Source organism: Amaranthus tricolor, chromosome 3 (assembly GCF_026212465.1).
Source record: "Amaranthus tricolor cultivar Red isolate AtriRed21 chromosome 3, ASM2621246v1, whole genome shotgun sequence".
NCBI lineage: Eukaryota > Viridiplantae > Streptophyta > Magnoliopsida > Caryophyllales > Amaranthaceae > Amaranthus > Amaranthus tricolor.
Window position 1 is genome coordinate 23,051,039 of NC_080049.1, and position 19,516 is coordinate 23,070,554.

Here is a 19,516-nt window from a genome sequence, read left to right on the forward strand (position 1 = left end):
AAGGAATTTTCCTGGTTTTTTTGCTAGTATGAATCAAATTTATAATGTAAGACAGTCAATAAGGAGAGAAGAGATGGATAGTAGGATTCCTCTTCAACACTGTCTTTAAATGACCACAGAGCATAATTATGTAGTTTGGACAGACTTGGATAGTGAGCGGCAGTTGAGTAGATTATTGATTGCAAATCCTACATCTATGCAGATGATACGTTCGTTGCCCCATGCTGTGTTGATAGACACAACGTACAAAAACTAATAAGCAAAAGTGGTCCCTTTGCGAAATAATTGGAATGACACCAACCAATCACAACTTCTTGGTTGCGTTCTGTTTGATGTGAGATGAGGCGGCTGTGTCTTATTCTTGGCTGTTGGAGAGGTTGAGGGATATTTACGGCAGAGTTCAGACGCCTAACGTAATTGTAACGGATCGAAAAGAGGGTTTGTCTGCAGCTATTCGTATTGTCTTTCTAGATAAACAGGTTTTAATGATTAATTATTATCGATCTATATATATATATATATATATATATATATATATATATATATATATATATATATATATATATATATATATATATATATATATATATATATATATCTCAATTAATTTTAAATTTCTGTTTCATGAAGATGTACGACATTTATTATGCGTATGGCATATTGGCAATGACGTGCAGAATATGGTCGAAAAATTTTGCAGCGGCAAGAGAAATCAACAGGGCAGATATTCAGGCAAACAAAATGGAACCCCTTGGTTAACAGTCTGACGACCCCTGAATTTGAAAATAGGTGGGATGGGATTGTGTCTACTTGGTCGATTAGGAACAGAAGGGTCGTGCGATATTTGGCTGGAACATGGCTTCCTCACAAAGAGAAATTTGTGCGTGCGAGGACGAATACCTGTTTGCACTTGGGTAACCAGACTACCAGTAGAGTTGAAAGCCAACACTCTTCCTTCAAGTACTACCTGGGTAGCGGTAATAGCTCATTTGATACCCTTTTTAAAAGGGCACACGCACAGATAACGAATCAGCAATCGAGGATAAGACAAGCTCTGCAGGAATCTATGAATTCGATTTCAAGGACGTCGCGAATTAATTTTTTGAGACCGCTTTATCGTTATGTTTTCATATTTGCCTTGGAACAATTGATGATGGAGCACAACCGGATGTTAAACTTGGAGAATTGTGTTTTTGAGAAATACGGTTGTGTACTTCAAAGAACCCACGGATTACCTTGCGCGTGTTACTGTTACTTGTCAATTAGGTCTCATGGTTCGTTGTACTTAGACGATATACATCCATTTTGGAAAACGTTAAAGTACTTAGAGGCAGAAGAATAAGCCAACAAAGAAGTACGACAAGCAAACGCCGATGATAAAGAGTACTTTCAATCGTTGGTGGATGAAGTTTTCAAAGCCAATCCCGCAGTTGTACGATGCATGTCTCAGGTACTTGAACATGAACTACACCCTGATGATACCGATATACCTGAGCCACAAGCAAGTCCAACGAGGAAGGGAAGACCAACGACAAGCATAACCCTCAAGAGAAACAAAAGTGCGTTCGAGTACAGAGATCATCCTCAAGGGGTCGTAGATCCAGATCTTCATCACGCGGGAGATCTAGTGGTAGATCTAGCAACCGATCAAACCAATTTTCAGTTGGAATTAACTTCAGTTTCAACTTATCTGGTACCCATATTTCCTTTCCTATAATCATATATGTTTTAGATCAATTGAATGATATTAATATATTGTTATTTTTTTCAGATGGTTCAGCAGGTCGTGATTTTTCACTTTTTCCGTGGCCAAATCACATACCGTAGATTCTTCCGCCATACTTGTTTGATTGGATTGATGTTATACGTGAGGGAAACTGTGGATTTACAGCTATTGCCGTCACAGAATTAGGGAGCGAGGAGGCATGACCTCTTTTACGACGTGCAATGAGTTTGGAAATGCAAACGCATCGAGACTAATATGCACGCGTGTATCTATCAGCAGAGTTGGTGGAGAATGCTATATACAGAATTGGTGCCCATAGCGAAGGATCTGCCCCGTACATTCACTAGGGGAAGTCATTTACGGAGTCTATTCCACCTGCTTACAAAGAAAATTAACATAAACAACATAATATAAAATTAAAATAATTAGTATAACGATGTGTGAGGTCATGAACAAAACTTGTGTCTCTGTCATGGAGTCTAGTATACTCCTACAGTCTCTCAGTTTGCTTAGCTCACGAATTGGCTTCTGCGGGGACCACATCTCCGCCCTAGTCTTGTTAGGCATATCAGCTTGACGAGGATAGGGGCGGAAGGATGGGAAGTACTCGTAAATTCATTTCTGCAACAGTGTCAGACAACCAGCAATAGTCTTGCACCCAGTCCTTGTTGCCATACCCAGTTGGCGATACATGTTAGCCAGCGTCACTGCAACCCAAGCAATCTCATCCTGATCAGCAGTCACAGCAAGTATAGGGTGAGGCCGCATCCCGACTCTAGTCTTATCCACCAGCAGCATGGAACCCACTATTGCCATGTAATACGCAGTAGTCTGAGTCTCCAGAGACTGAGAACGGTGGCATAGCTTCAACATTTCACCAACGTTAATGCTCCCGCTGGTGAAATACCCCTTCTTACGCAGCTCCGACATTGGCTCCCCAAAAAGATCGGCCAGGCCAAGCTTCCAGTCACCATCAGCAGGTTCAGCGGGAAGTGAACCGTCAATGCCAACTCCTAAAATGTGTTGCACCTCGTGCAACATTATGGTCATCTCCCCCCATGGCATGTGGAAGGTGTTGGTATCAGGCTGCCACCTCTCCACAAAAGTCGTAATAAGAGCACTATCAATGTGCTGGTGCATTATGTACAACAGACGACTTAGAGGAGTGGCAGGTAACACCCCGTACAGCTCATCAGATATGTCCTGCAGTCTGACGATCGCCTCTAACGTCCTTTTCCTAGGGCGACAATCTAATTAACCACAAAATGAAGTAATAATCATTCATTTAACCCTAATTTTACAATATTAATAATAAACCATCATAATCTATAAATTGTTCAAAAAATATGTATATTCTAATAAGAATATTGTTTTAACCATAATAATAATAAACTTAACCATAAACAACCCTAATTAAACCTACTTTACAAACTAAAAAAAAATTATGATAAATCTAAAACATAAAAACCACAACTACATACACATTCATAAATAAAATGAAGAAATTACTTAAAAATATAACAAAACATGAAATGTATGATTAATTTAAAACTTAAAAACAGCAAACACATACACGTTCATAAATTATGATAATTTTAAACCTAATTTACAAAATCAAAATGAAAATTATACCTTGAATTTTCGTGGGTTTTTGGCCTATAATGAAAAAAAAAACTAGTATAAAAACTAAGCCCTAAAACACAATTAATGAAGCTTGAACAACAATGGGTTTGAAAACTAAGCTTTAAAAAATTATACCTTGAAGAAGAGCAAGAACTAAGCCTAAATTTCGTAGGTTTTTCGTGGGTTTAAGAAGAGCAACAACAATGTACCGAGTGTGTTTGAAGCAGCAGATGATGAAGAAGAGCAAGAATGATGAAGAAGAGCAAGAACTAAGATGATGAAAACGGGGTTTGAAAAGCAAGAAACTGTCGTCGATCTTTGAAGAGCTGGGTTTTTGAAGAAGATGAAAACATATGTTTAATGAAACAGAAGAGGGCTTTGCATTTTAACGTTATAAGGCGCGTTTTTGAAAGTGTAAAATGCTGCGGGCATGCCAAAAACCGCAGCAATTAAGTTGTTCAAGTGCTTATATGCTGCGGGCAAGCTTAAAACCGCAGCATTTGAATGTTTATTTTTTTTCCTAATTCTTTTTCCTATTTATTGCTGTGTATATAAAAAATCGCAGCAAATGATTAGCAGCAGATACGTTTTTTTTCCACTAGTGTAAACACCAAAAAAAGTAGATAAAATAAATAAGTGAATGAAAAAAAACATTTACCGGTCAGAATATGAGAAACATGTTTAAGCATTATAAAATATTGTAACAAATTATAAGACAAAAAACACGAAGGTAGTTAGTAGCTCTCGCTTGATGTTGATTGTTAACTGTTTCAGTTTACACGTGCTGAATAAACTAATCATTTATAGAGATATTTGATAAACATATGTATTGATCGTTAGTTGTTTAGAAGAGAAAAATAGATTAATAAGTCAAAAGGCAATAAAAAAATTTACAATAATGTTTACATTTTGGCTTAAAAGTTAGAATTAATACCTTTAAAGTCATTTTAAAAAAAAAGTTTTTCTTTTTTGAGTATTTAATCGAAAACCAAACCATAAAAAATAACAAACTAAAAATTCATTTATCAAACTTTAATTTATTAAATTCTCTTTGCCATGAATCATAATTGATGTAAGAGAATCTTCTTTCTCATGATAGTCTTTAGTCCCTATGGGCTATATGTTATGGGCTACAAACAACGGGCTTTGGCTATGTCATCATATATTTTAAGATTATTTGCAAAGGAACACCTTTTAAAACCCCTTTTTTGTAAAGAAACACCTTTTATAATTTTTTTTGTAAAAAAACAACTTTTAAGAGACTTTTTAAAAAAAAACACCTTAAATCATTTTCCGGTGACTTTTGTCAACTTTCCGGCGTTGACTATGCCATTTGTCAACTTTCCGGCGTTGACTTTTATTTTTATTTTTATTTTTATTTTTATTTTTAGTAATAATATTATTTTTTTAAAAGATTTTTATTTTTATTATTATTTAAAAAAAATTTTTTTAAAAAAAAAATAAATAAATAATAATAATAATAATAATAATAATAATAATAATAATAAAAACAAAAATAAAAAATAATAATTTTTGTAAAAATTTTAAAATTTTTTTTTATTATTATTATTTATTATTTTTCCTTTTGTTTTTATTTTTATTTTATTTTTAATTTTTATTATTTTTATTATTTTTTTTAATTTTAATTTTATTATTTTTATTATTATTATTTTTTTTAATTATTATTATTGTTATTTTATATTTTTTATACTTTTTATTTTTATTATTATTATTATTATTTTTTAAATTTTTTATTTTTTATTTTTATTATTATTTTTATTATTATAAATATTAAGTTTTTTTAATTTTAATTTTTATTATTATTTTAAAAAAAATTTTTAAAAAATTAATATTAATAATAATAATAATAATAAAATAATAATAATAATAATAATAATAATAATAATAATAATAATAATAATAATAATAATAATAATAATAATAATAATAATAATAATAATAATAATAATAAAAATAAAAAATAAAACAAAAATTAAAAAATAATAATAATAAAAATTAAAAATTAAATAAAAATAAAAACAAAAGAAAAAATAAAAAAATAATAATAAAAAAAAATAATAAAAAAATTTTTAAAAAATTTTTAAAAAATTTTTTATTATTTTTATATTTGTTTTTATTTTTGTTTTTTTTAATATGATTATTATTATTATTATTATTATTATTATTATTATTATTATTATTATTATTTATTTTTATTTTTTTAAATAATAATAAAAATAATTTTTTTTTTAAAAAAAATATTAATAATAAAAATAAAAATAAAAATAAAAATAAAAATAAAAACAAAAGTCAACGCCAGAAAGTTGACAAAAGTCACCGGAAACTGATTTAAGGTGTTTTTTTTTAAAAAAAGTCTCTTAAAAGGTGTTTTTTGTTTTTTTTTACAAAAAGGGGTTTTAAAACGTGTTTTTTTTGTAAATTTCCCTATATTTTAAGAATATTTTATGGAGATGTAAAAGAACAAGATAAAAACAAAATATCGATCAAATAAATAAGTGAATTAAATGAAAAAGAAAATAATGGGAGTATAATTGTTCAAGCAGTAAAAGTCTTGTATAAACTTAATCAACTCTATTTTAGTATGGAGCACTCTGATAGTAATTAGTATTTTTCAATGATTGTACTTAAATATATCTATTAAATAAAAATACTTACTATTTTATTAAGTTGTTAAGGCTGATCCACACTATGGACCAACTATATTCAAGACTTCTCGTTCAAGCATTATAAAAAATGCAACAAATCTTATTCACAAATAATGTGCAAACTTGAAAATTTTGTTATATAAGTATTAAAATAAATTTAACTAAAATACAAAATTAAAAATTGATTACTCACTCAATCTAATTAATTACATAATTCCAAATCTGGATCCTAAAATTTTAGATTCATTAATCCGGATCCAAATCTGGATCCTCCCTATAAAACAAAATTGAATTCGACTTCAACTGCGCCAAATTAGATCCAACTTGTTATTATCCCTAATTCTTGCTCAATCTCACGAAAGTTCGTCTTGAGGTTTGTTAGTCAACCTATCATAGATATCTTGGTGTGATTCTTCCAACCAAGATATAACGACATGTTAGCAAAATTTAACATCTCAAAAAACTATTTGGACTAAAGGTTTTGATCTTCCTCTACATGTACCAGCGATATTCATTATGTGAAAGTACTTAACTTGACTATTTAGATATAAAATGCTTCTAGAAATACACTAGCAGCTGCGTCGTACACCATCTATGAGTATGGATTTATAACAATGTTTTTTGGTATCGGGTCATTTAACACTTGTGTCCGCACTACCTCAAAACTAGTCACAACCGCCAAGTTATAATCACAGTTCCAATCATAATTTTTCTCAACAAATCCTTTTCTTAATAAGTGTTCCTAAACTTCATTCGATTGCTTAAATGATCGATTATTACATTCTTACATCAAGATCGTATTTCTGTGATCAAACTATTTCTATATGTGAAATCCAAAAAAATCTTCCAATCCTCTTATAAATCTATAACTATAAATTGTCCATTTTAAACTCTCCTTCTCCTATACATCCATTTTCGATTACTTAAATCCTTTTTAACAACAATACATTGTATAACAAATACTTAACTTGTAAAAAATGAATGATTGACCTTTTGTTGATCCAAAATGTTACCAAAATCAAAGAACAATTGTAAAACTTTCATATAAAAATGTGTTTTAACGAACTAAATCTAAGTTTTTGTAAACAATTATTGTGTTGGATTACCTATGTTTAAAATGACCGTTAACAATGCCGCCACGGACCAATCCATCGACGTATAAAATTTGAAATCAACAATGGACCTGCGACGATATATAACGTCGCAAACTTGAATTTGAAATTAGCCACAGATCGGGCGATGAAATACTCCGTCACGTGCTTTCATACTCATGACGTGCAAGTATGTCGTTGCTAAAACTGTCGTCATAGTTGAAAAACGCGAAGATTTTTGTGTTCCATCGTCATTGTCATCACAAAGTTTAGATTCCCGCGACAAACGCTTTGCGTCATTTCAATTTCGTCACAATTTTCAAAAACACACCATAGTTAATTTGCCATCGTAATTTTTTTGTCGCTATGTATATGTTTCCTTGTAGTGATTACTATTCGTATCATTTATTAAAAGGGTTATTTAAAGAAACAAGTTACCACACATTATACTAACAAAAGTTACAGACACGACTTTGGTGTTTCCAATTACTTCTATGCCTAATGTAGTCCTTCGAGAGGCACAAGTGCAACAACTCCCTAATGCCCTTTCAAATTTGCCTCTCATATATATTTAGGTCAATAATAACTCATTTTTTCGTCAGTCAACATAAAGTATACATAAAAACCTAATTTTAAAAAGAAATTTGCAAAATTTTGATATTATGTGGCTTAAATGACCCCACAAGCATGTACTTGCCTTCACCAAGGACTCGCTCGTATTTGTTCCGCCAAAGTAGGTCTTGTTCTACCCATTAACCAAGTTTACACACAAGACTCAAGTAATACACCAAATGTTGTATAGAGGATTTGGTCGGTTAGAACTCATAATCCATGAGATAAGTTGGAATCATAAATTTGATGTTACAAATTATACTATGTTCTCATGCTATTCTAACTTTGCATCTTATCTATGTATTATTTTTCTAATATGATATGTTATTCTTAAGCACTATAAAAATAAAGGGCATATGCTTAATCATATGCTAACTTTGCATCCTTATCTCCTAATATTCCTATATTATACTTATTCCTTGAGCACTACTAAAATACGACCAATAAAGGGTATATATTACTCTTAATCATATCCTCTTCGGCTCTTCCTTAAGTATCAATACTCTTATATTTTTATTACTCTTTCAGTCATTTAAATCTTTTAGTATTTATTTGATTCGAAAAATTGATTTAATACCAATTTTTAAAAAGGTAATGCAAAAATATTTTAAGGTCCATAGGATCTAACTTCACACCCATAAAAATGTAAGAGTAAAATAATTTTTAAAAAATTAGTTCTTAAATATGAACTAAATGCGTCTTTTTTATATACTTCCTTCATTTTTGTTTCTATTTTGCACTTTGATTAAAGTTAGTTTTTGTTTATTTTGTATATTTTCTATTAGCAATGACACCGTCTAATAACTACTTCATTCTGTAAGATTTTTAAACCCTAATTCCTAAATCACTTTTTTTAAGAACACTCTTTAATTCATATTTCATCCTTAAAATTCATAAAACTTTCTCTATGACAATTAAGCATAAAGGGATTAAGTGTTTGAGAGCTTAACCTATAATTCTATCAATTACACCTCTAAAGTAAAATTTGTCATGTCAAAATTTGTATATAATCCTATCAATATAGGATCTTAAAAGATTTACGTTTGTTACCGTACCTATGAAAAACAAAAGTTTAATTTCTTAATTTTACCAAACCTTAGGGTAAATTAATTGGCTGAATTCTAAATAATATCATACATATAATGAAAATGTAAGTTAATTTTTTATTGAGCAAAATATTTTTCTAAAGGCAATTTAATTGGCTGAATTCTAAATCCCTTTATTCTAATTTTCTTGGGTATTTGCATATTTGCATATTTCTTGAGTTGATTTAGTTGAAACAAGCCTAGAAAAATGGAATTAGGAACTCCAAAAGCAAGTACCAAACTGTCGGTAATTTTGAATTTCACATGTAGTAAATTTGAACATAATCAAACAAATTAAAAGTTTTTCATAGAAAGTTACTTTTATAAATTAAACTAAAATCAATTCATAACATTAAAACTTTTGACTTTTGAATGTGAAAAGGAATAAAATTATTCACCCCAATAAATTTTAAATATATATTTTTATCATGTAAAACGATCCGTAAAATCCATTTCAAACTATAAATACGAACATAAGTTGTTACAAGAAAGACATCAAACCTTAAATAAAAACACACTTCCTAAGTCCCAACTTCACAATGGCAAACCCAGAATTCACAGTAACTTACAGAATTGATGGTAACTGGCAAAACTACTCAACCTTCATTCAAAATCTGCGTGGTAGAGTAGCTGACCCAAACGCAGAACTTTGTCGCGGCCTTAGCCAACTTCCACCCGAAAATCCAAACACAACTCAATCGCGACAACGCTGGATTTCTGTTATACTCCAAACAAATGACACAAGTATCACCTTAAGGATACGACGTGAAAATCTCTACGTAGACGCCTACCGAAGGGGTAACACCACTTGGGTTGAGTTTGCTTCTACACGCGGCCGCCTATACCCAAACTCTGTTTTACTACAGAACAATGATGGCAGCTACCCTCAATTAGAAGCTGGAACACCAGGAAGAAGCAACATTCCTCTGACATTAGATAATCTTACACTTGCTGTCAATATGTTGGCCGAATTAGATGGCCGTGGATCTGATGCCAGAATGTATCAGATCGTGGTCGTTCAAATGATAAGTGAATCAATTAGGTTGCATAGTATAACTCAATATCTAGCTAGTGGGCATGCTACAGCTGGCGCCCCTGCTTGGATGATCGGAAGGGAAGGTTCTTGGGCTAGGCTTTCAAGAATTTTGTATGCTAACAGTGCTGATCGTTTCCAGCCTTACGACGAGTCACAAGAGTTCATTAACGAGACACAAATCTGGTCATACCCCGATGTGATCAATGCACTTGGGATACTTAAACCCGAACCTAGAGCACCCAATACTCGATTTCCCCGAATGGCTCAAGATTATGACTTCGGTGGTGGGCCCAAAGTGGAGGTGTTTGAGTTTCGTATCAATAAAACCGATGAAGATCTCATTCCTGCACAACTCTATGGATCAATTAAAGGTAATCAAGTGTTTATTCATAACTTCTATGACCGGGATAATGGTCATACTGAACCGGTTAATGCTGGAGATTTTCCATTACTTATGGGTCCAAAATCTGCTGCAATGTCGGCTTGTGATACCTTCAAAATTAATGTTGATTTGTTGTTCAAAAAAAATTCTGGCCCGCCTTATACTCAATGTAGTCGAGGATACATTCTATGGAATACTTGTAATCTCGACTCGAGTAAGGTGTATGATAAGTTTATACAAGATACGTTTCCAGGGGATGATGGGTGCTCTGCTACGATTCGTTATGGGGTGTTTAGTGATGCGGTAGGGGCTAATATTGAGGTTAAACTTATTAATGGTGATGGGGAAGATCCTGCTCAAGTTTATGGTAATATATCTGCGGCGAATACAAGAGTTATAGAAGGTGAGAGTGTGCTTTTTCGTAAGGGAAAAGATGGTCGTATGGATATAAGGCCTGGTCAGGTGATTCCGTTGTCAAGGGCTATTGTTGCAGTCCCGATAAATTCCAACTTTCATGTTCGTGCTAAATTATATGATTATGATTCTGCGTCGTGGGATGATGAGATTGCTAATGGAACTGCAAGATTCAAGCCGAAAAGATATGGAACTGATGTTCAGAAAATTTCGGGGCAGTATGGTGAAATTGAAGTAAAGATTACTTGGAAAATATGAATAATAAAAATGAAACTATTATAAATATTAATAATAATGTTATTGATAACGTATAATAAAATTATCAACAATAATAATAATGATAATAATATATAATAAGGTGGTGGTGATGATGAAGGTCATTAGAAAGTATGTCTAGCTATGTTGTATACTTAACATTGCTACATGCTTGTTTTGACTTTTATATTTAGTTTGTGTCAAAGCATATATATGCTTCCCTTTGTATGCCCAAAAAATAATATTTCCTCCCTTTGCTTTTATGAAATTAATGTTTTATGTATGAAAGTAAATCTCTAATGTCTCTTGTTAATCTAGTAGTATGTAATAAACTAAGTGTACATGTGGTGCACATTTTTTGTGCACCAAGTTTATAGTGACACTTCTTTTATTATAACATAATCCCTTTTTGTCATTCTAATAACACCTAAACCCTACAATTTCAATTTCTATACTTACATAGACGTTTGAGGGTTTAGGGATTGAAATGAAAATTAATCGTATTGCTATGAATAAAAGACGTTACTTTAAAATTGGTTTATTGTATTTAAATTTATTATGCACTACATAAATATACAAGACTTACTCGTATTTGTTATAATTTGTTGGCTATGTTCGTATAAAAATATTATAATTTATGAAATTAATCATATATTATAGTAATAACCCAAGATATAGTCATGTTTTAGCTAGTCTTTGTAGTCTAATCCAAAACAAGATTTAGTGTTAAAAGTGATTTAGTGATGAACATAATAGCAAATTTAGTTGTATTTTGTTGAATTTGTTGCTTTGGTTCAGAAAATGGGTTTTCCTTTACATTGAACTGTTGATTTTAGTAGTCCAATTCATATGTGAAGAAAAGAATAAAAATAGTGAATGAAAAAGAGATCAAAATTATTATTGATAATATGATTCATCAATTACAAAAATATACAAAGTAGAAGAAAATGTCCTCTCATATATATTTTGAGAAGATAAAAACTAAATGAAATTGAAAAATAAAAAACAATGTTAAGAGGAAGTATTTATAGTGTGAGGAAGGGTAGAGTCGGTATATGCAATATTGTTAACACCCCCCCTCAAACTAGGGATGGTTGTCATGCCGAGTTTGCTTATTAAGTGCTGATGTTGATTGGAAGGCAAGATTTTAGTTAGAACGTCAGCTAACTGGTTCTGAGTAGGGAGATAAGTGAGCTGAAGAAGTCCTTCCAATACTTTGTCCCTTGTGAAGTGGCAGTCGATATCGATGTGTTTTGTTCTTTCATGGAAGACTGGATTCTTAGCAATGTGGATGGCACTTATGTTGTCACAATGAAGAAGGACAGGCTTTAGAGATGGCACTTGAAGTTCTTCCAGTAGCCTGACTAACCATGTGACTTCACTTGCTGCAGATGCCATGGCTCTGTATTCAGCCTCACTTGATGATCTTGAGACTGTGCTTTGTTTCTTAGATTTCCAGCTGATGGGAGATGAGCCCAATAACAATATATATCCAGTAATGGACCTTCTGGTATTGGGACAAGATGCCCAATCAGAATCAGAATATGCTTGAAGTTGTAATTGAGTGGATCCTTTGATATTGATGCCTTGATTTGCTGTGGAGTGAACATAATTCAGGGTGTGGTGTAGGGCAGCAACATGAGGAGTACGAGGATTTTGCATAAATTGGCTGAGGAGTGTAAGTGCAAGATTTGTAGTTATTGATTCCTTTATCATGATAAAATTGTTTGATTTTACCTTCAGAGAGTTCAGGAGCATTATCAGTCCTGACTCCTTGGATGTGTGTGTGGAATTGTGTTGCAACATAAGAATAAAAGTGCTCAAATAAAATAGGAACCTGAGATCTGGTTTTTAACAAAAAAATCCATGTGATCCTGGTGAAATCATCAACAATTGTTAGAAAAGAATTGCAGTTGTTATATGTGGGATGCTTATAAGGTCCCCAAACATCCATGTGAAGCAAATGAAAAGCATGAGTAGTTTTAATAGTACTATGAGGGAAGGGGGATCTATTTTGTCTTGCAGAAGGACAAATGTTACAGAGACAAGTACGTATGCAAGTAGAGACATTCAAAGAAGGAAAAAGGTGCTTGATGACAGGAAATGGAGCATGACCAAGCCTGAGATGCCAAAGCTTTGTGTGTTCAATTTCTGAAGCCATACAACATATGGAATTAGAAGGTACTCTAAAATGTTGTTGATTGGATTTGTGAGGTTGGTCAACAAGATGATAGAGGCCTTGAACAAGTTTACCAAGCAAAATTGGCTTGCTCAGAGAAGGGCCCTGAACAGAACAATGAGAATTGGAAAAAATAAGGGAACAATTCATATCTTGACATAATTTGGTTACAGAAATCAAATTAAAGTGAAATGTAGGAACATGAAGAACATTGTGAAGAGTAAGATGTTGTCCTAAAACAATTGTGCCTTTGTGTGCGATTTTAACAGTAGTGCCATTTGGAATGGTGATAATATTATTAGTGTTAGAGGGGATAGAAATGTAAGAAGAAAACAAAGATAGGTCACAACACATGTGATTGGTAGCCCCACTATCAATAATCCAAGAACACTTAGTTATAGCAAGAAAACATGAATTACCTGCTAGGAGACAATTGTTGTCTTCATTGTTATCATCAGTTGAAACGGGTGGAGGATTATTTGGATTAAGAAGGGAAAGAAGTTTATTGTATTGATCAACAGTAAGGTTGGTAGAACTTTCGTGTTGAGTCGTTGCAGCAATCTTTCTTTTGTTCCAATTATCCTTTGTAGAAGCATTAGGAAAGCCATGTAATTTGTAACAAGACTCTTTGGTATGACCTTGTTTCTTACAGTAATTGCAGAAGGGAGTAGTTTTTCTTGGGTTGTTGTTATAATTGCCTAAAAAATTAGGTTTGGAAGGAACTTTATTGGGATGATTGTAAAACTTTTGTTTATGGACAGCAGAAAGTCCAATTTCTTCTGTAATGGTTGGATTAGTATGGGAGATTAAATCGGAATGGTTTTCTTCTTGCATGATAAGACGATAAGCATGGGAAATACTGGGAAGAGGTTGTTGCATAAGAATGTTTCCTCTGATGGTTTTATAGGTAGGGTTAAGTTTCATGAGGAAAAGAATTAAGCGCTGTTCTTCTCTCATTTGAAGAAGTTTGGTGTTGATTCCACAATTGCAATTGTTGCAAGAACAAGTGGGTATGGGATATGAAGCGTCGAATTCGTCCCACAACATTTTGATTTTGGTAAAATACGCTGAAAGACAATCGGAGCCTTGATCAATGGCAAAGATTTGTTGGGTGAGGGAGTAGATCTGAGTTCCGGAAGTTACCCCAAATCTTTCTTCAAGATTTTGCCAGATGGCTTGCGCAGTAGGAAAATACAAAACACTTCGTGCAATCTGAGGATCAAGAACTTTCATGAACCATGAGATGATTGTACTGTTGATCCTTTCCCAGGATTTGAAGGTAGGATCGGAAGGAAGAGGTTGTGGAATCTGACCATTGATGAAAGCTAGTTTATTTTTGGAAGAAAGAGTGATGGTGACGGATCGTTTCCAATCGTTAAAGCCGGTGCCGTTGAACGGAATAGGGACCAACAAAAGCTGAGAGTCGCTTGGGTGAAGGTAATATGGTGAAACCGGATCTTGAATAGAATCAAGAACGTTGCTGGTGGGATTATTAGTAGTAACAGACATGATGAAGGAAGGGAAAGAACGAAGAAAGCAAGAAGAAGGAAGATGAACAGAGAAATCAGAAAAAAAAAAAAAAAGAAAGATAGGGAAAGAGAAAACGGAAAACCAAACAAAAAAGAAAACGACAAAACAACAAAATAGTAAAAAAAAATGTAAAGAATATAAAAAAAAATCAGTAAAAGAAAATGTGTACCAACGAGACGTAATGTATGGTCGAGGCGTCTGATACCATGTTGATTTTAGTAGTCCAATTCATATGTGAAGAAAAGAATAAAAATAGTGAATGAAAAAGAGATCAAAATTATTATTGATAATATGATTCATCAATTACAAAAATATACAAAGTAGAAGAAAATGTCCTCTCATATATATTTTGAGAAGATAAAAACTAAATGAAATTGAAAAATAAAAAACAATGTTAAGAGGAAGTATTTATAGTGTGAGGAAGGGTAGAGTCGGTATATGCAATATTGTTAACATGAACGTCAATTATTAGGCTGTTTTGTTACTGATTTATTCTTTCCTTTTGTGAGTTCGGTGTGTAATGTAAATATATAGTGTTTTAGGTAGCTGAAGATGAGGTTGTGAATATACAGCGTCTTCTGTTGGTTTTCGCTTCTGGTTGGTGCATTTTGTTCCTGTTTGCAGCTGCTGATGTGTTTATGCTTGATGCCTTATTAGGCTTTTTTTTGTTTTTGGTTAAACTGTGTTGCAGTTAGTTTTTTTTTTCCACTTTGTCGCTTTTAGTCTTTCCTTGCTCTTATGCAAAAGATTAGTAGGACAAGAAAACTCTTCACAGAAGGTGGGCTGTTGATGTGGAAATTTTATTTTAACCACAAGCACATAGTATAAGTGTAGCTTTGTAGGTCGAATTCAGAAAAGTGAATTAATAAATTGTCTAATTTATAATTACGGGATACCAATCAAACAAATGTAATTGATATTGACTGTATTCTAATGCTAACAATAATTAAAGGATATAAATGTGCTAAGGAAATTAGAAATCAATTAAATTCTTATACGAACACAATGAATAATAGCTGGTTCGGTAATGAAACGAGGAAGTGCAAGAGACACTTGAAATACCTGATGGGGAAGTATTATCAGAGTCGACGGTTAACGAAGTGGAAGTGAGATATATTTCTTCCGCGGTAATGACCTGAAGTCCAGCAACACAACGTGTTAGCCTTACCCGGGGGTGATCTCCCAAGTCAGATCGGAGATGAGAGATCGATGAATGAACGATAATAAATTGAGTGCAAGAATATAAAATTAAGATAGTGGATGTTTGTATTCTAGTAGGTTGATGAAGATGATGGTGAGTAGGGATTTTGGCAAAGTTTCGGTATGATATTTTTTTCTTAGGGGTGTGCATGGGGATGACAACTTTTATATATAAGGATGAAGAAGCGGTTATTGCAGAGAATAGGTTGGACATCATGGGTATCATGGCAGTTGGGGGGAGGACATGGTTATCGTGATGAGTGGGTAGTTACTTTAGGGTTTTGGGATTGATTATTTGATGGTTAAGCAAACTGAACGAGATGTCCGAAATGCCCCTTGACTAAGAGTCAAGGTCAACGATAAGTCAAAGGGTAGTTAGGTAGTTTCACAATGCCAATTATTAAATAAATAAACAATTAAATGTTACCATAACAATAGCATCTATAAAAGTTGGGATTATTTAGATGATTAAAACTGATCTTGTTAATATCAAGTTTCTTGTTATATTGATCAACTATCGGATTTAAACCATATTAATTCTTTTTTTCTCTCATAAAATATTCTTACTTTGAAAAGTCCAATAGAAATCCAAACCCCTTATCGACCTTATTACCCATCCCAACACAACATCACCACAACCACAACATAATGTAACCAAATAAATCCCGAACTCGAATACTTTAAGGCACATATAATGTAACCAAATAGAAGCAGTTTGAAAGAAAAATAGCAACAAAAATAAATGTGAGAGCCCTTTTCAATTTCTCAAATACTCTAGCGGCAAGTTTAGAAAAAGCATGCACAGTATATCAATTTAGCACATATAGATCATGGTCAAAGAGACTATAACAACAGAGTTTGTCAATAACATATATTAGGAATAAAATAAGTATTAACAAACTCTATAGTACTCATATGAATTAAAGGTGGTGATGAAATCAAAAGGGGCTTTGCTTCCTCAGCCAGAAACAATTCAAGACATGAAGAAGTCTCGAGATGAAGAAACTTAGTATCAAAAGAATTAACCACTGCTAATGTTTCTTAATCATTAACTCTGTTACGCTCTAACATTAATTGTAATAGTCCGAATAAAGACAACCCGAATATTTACATAAAAATATAAATTTTGAATAGTAACTCGGCAAAATAAAAAGTCAAACTAGTCAAAGAATCAATTATGTTCTAAGGACAAAGGAATAAAGTTTAACATAAATATATAAACTACACGAAAACTTAACGTCTTACAACTTGAAAACCTCATGGCCTCGATAAAATAAAACTAAAGTGAAAATTAATAATGTTCTTAACTAACAACATAAACAAAAGTCCCGTATGAACGGAGGTTTCCTATGAGCCATCTCACACGCACCTTATTTCTGACCTGTCAATCACTCTGCTAGTTATCATCATGACAACATCATCACAAGTTCAAAGACAACGTACACGTCAGAGACATAATACATTAATAATGATTAGTTAAACATGCAATGCGTTCGTCCCAGCATACAAAGGCTTTAGTCGACTTATAATCATCCCACAATCCAAATTTCTAACTTATGACGTTGCCAGGTCTATTTGGGTCGCCAATGTAAAATTTTAAAAGAATACACAAGGGAAAGCTAGTCCCAATGAAACTTCCTGACCGAGATGCTGCTCAACTTCTTAACAAGATCGTCAAGGTTAGAGTATGCATACCCCCCAAGGTGGCCCTTATTAGGACCATGTCATGAGCCCAAAGTTCAATAATATCAACCCTATAAGGGTACCCAATTCCAATATACAATCCATGTGGGCGATAACAACAATCATCCTCGAATTTCCAATTAACTCTTTTACAATTATTTGGGGTCTCTAATCCTTAAGTGATATATGACATCACACACTTGAATGAACAACATTACTTAACAATATCAATTTCATAACATGCATAGTTGATATGCAAATTTTATTTAACCGCAAGTGCACGGTGTACGTGTAGTCGCGGGTCAAACAAAAGGAAGCTAGGACAAGAAACTTGCTAATTTCGATTAATTATATTGCTCAAAGAGAAAAATGTTTAGTTGGTTGTTTAACTATCAAACTACAAATGCAATAAGAAATATGGATTAAACTATATGATGAAGAGATCTAGGGTGTCGGAAATCTCATAAAGTCTTGTATGATCAAATTATCATTAGTGTCTATGAAATGTCGGATAAATTACATGGTTAAGCATGATCTTGTTAATCTCAAACTCTCGCTCTATTGATTAACTATTAGATTTCGATCCTACTAATTCAATTCTCACACGCTAATTTTATTGAACGAATTAATAAGGATTTAACTAAAATTTACCCTAAAGCAAAGTCGATCCTAATTTCACATGCTAGTTCTATTGACTAGTCCGACAAAGCATGTTTAATTTAGGGTTATTAGCACAATTCAACCACTTTAGTTTCATAAACAAATCATACTTGACTTATAGGTTCAAACCCTAACCCTACAAAATGGATCTACTCACTAATCATGGTGAGAGCAATAAACACAAACCCTAGGATGGTACTAGACATGAATAAATATGAAACTAATGAAAATCTCAAGAGAAGCAATAATTAAATACCAAAGAACACAACAAATAATTCAAAGAACAATAAATGAAGGACAAAACTAGTTTTTATTGAAGGATGATTAATAACAATAATTAATGTTCACTACATGAAGATTAAAACGAATACAAGGAATTAAAGACAAAGAAAATTAAATATCAAAAAAACTTACAATGCTCAAAGGAAGATTAATGGTAGACTTAATAAAAAACTTAATTAAAGGATGAAAATTAAGAGTAAAACTAATGGAAAAGAGTAAATTAAAGTCTAGAGGAAGGAAGAAGGATAGGAAAAAGAGGAAGAGAGAGAGAAACCCTAATCCTTCATTAAGGGCTAATTCATACTAATTAAGAAATTAACCTAAAAATTGATGAGAAAACCGCAGGCAAAACACGACTTCAAAAACAAAGAGACGAGTCGTAGCTTTTAGGCGACGACTCGTCGCTAGTCTGCTGACTGGTGATCTTTAAATAGCCGTCATTTCTTGCTCGATTGTTAGAATTGGATATATAATATACCGTTGAAAAGCACTTGAAGTCTAGTTTCCAATGCTATAAACTTTGCATTAATACAAATTTTCTATCAAAAGTTATGACCAAAAGAGTAGACATGTATCAAATTTCACCTCAAAACTTTTGCATTATAAACACTCTTCTACCCTTTTGATCATTTTCTTTGTAGAACATCTTCAACCGAGCTGAATTCCCCTTAGTAAACTCCGTCATCATTAAAACCAGAAGAATTATTCTTAAAACAATCAAAACCACTCAAAATCAACATGAATAACCAAAATGAGTAATATAGCATAAATCTTCAAAATAAGCACGAATTACTAGCAACGACCATCATTAAGGAATATAAAATGATATAATAAGTGCAAATAATTGCATTTATCAATAGTCTAAGTGTGACGTACCTTTCTGCACAATCCAACACATGCAAGCTTCAAGTTCAAAGCGATCACTAACCCCTTATACATCAAGGTCCTATCAAACGACATAGAACCACATATTAAAATGTGCACGTACACATTTCTCATATCACACTAATTACATCACTTCTTAAACACACACTTCAAAGCAAATAGGAATAAATGATTAGGAAAATAAAGTTTTTTAAAAGAAAATTGCAC

General features: G+C 32.5%; 1 protein-coding gene across 1 annotated transcript; it reads left to right on the forward strand.

The window, feature by feature from the left end:
- Positions 1–9,342: 9,342 nt before the first annotated feature.
- Positions 9,343–10,893, forward strand: LOC130808469 (uncharacterized). The gene has a single exon (XM_057673944.1). The coding sequence runs from the start codon at positions 9,343–9,345 to the stop codon at positions 10,891–10,893; it is 1,551 nt and encodes a 516-aa protein (XP_057529927.1).
- The last annotated feature ends 8,623 nt before the right edge of the window (positions 10,894–19,516 follow it).

Excerpts from the sequence above, each read along its gene's own strand:
- LOC130808469 (XM_057673944.1), top strand. The coding sequence starts at position 9,343 with ATGGCAAACCCAGAATTCACAGTAACTTACAGAATTGATGGTAACTGG.